Genomic DNA, 251 nt, shown 5'->3' with positions numbered 1-251 from the left:
CAAGAGCAGCCATGGCATCCCCACGGAGGCCACTGGCACGTCCCTGGCGCCCTGTGCCGCCTGTGCCGGGGCCCAGGCCGGTCTCCGGGAGGTGGGCAGAGCCATCACCAGCATCTGCCAGAGCCAGAACATCCCCTCGGCGCTCGGCAAGTTCCAGGCGGCGGAGGAGAGCAGAGGGAGAGGGACCCTCTCTGCAAGGGACGTGAGCTACTGGGCCTCGGAGCAGAGCAAGGACCTGTCCCGGATCGAGA

The 251-nt window shown here is 68.5% G+C and overlaps 1 protein-coding gene across 1 annotated transcript in view; it reads left to right on the top strand.

Annotated features, from left to right (window-relative positions):
* CCDC157 (coiled-coil domain containing 157) overlaps positions 1-250 on the top strand; it is a gene marked incomplete at its 3' end in the record, with an annotated part of 2,510 nt that extends 2,260 nt beyond the window's left edge. The window contains exon 4 of the mRNA XM_008938477.1: positions 5-250. Coding sequence (XP_008936725.1) covers positions 5-250 — 246 coding nt within the window. The remainder of the gene's footprint in view (positions 1-4) is intronic.
* Position 251: the final 1 nt, after the last annotated feature.

The sequence above is a fragment of the Merops nubicus genome, unplaced genomic scaffold, assembly GCF_000691845.1.
Source record: "Merops nubicus isolate BGI_N331 unplaced genomic scaffold, ASM69184v1 scaffold32654, whole genome shotgun sequence".
Lineage (NCBI taxonomy): Eukaryota > Metazoa > Chordata > Aves > Coraciiformes > Meropidae > Merops > Merops nubicus.
The sequence above is the reverse complement of the archived record's forward strand: the minus strand, read 5'-3'. Positions and strand labels throughout refer to the sequence as shown.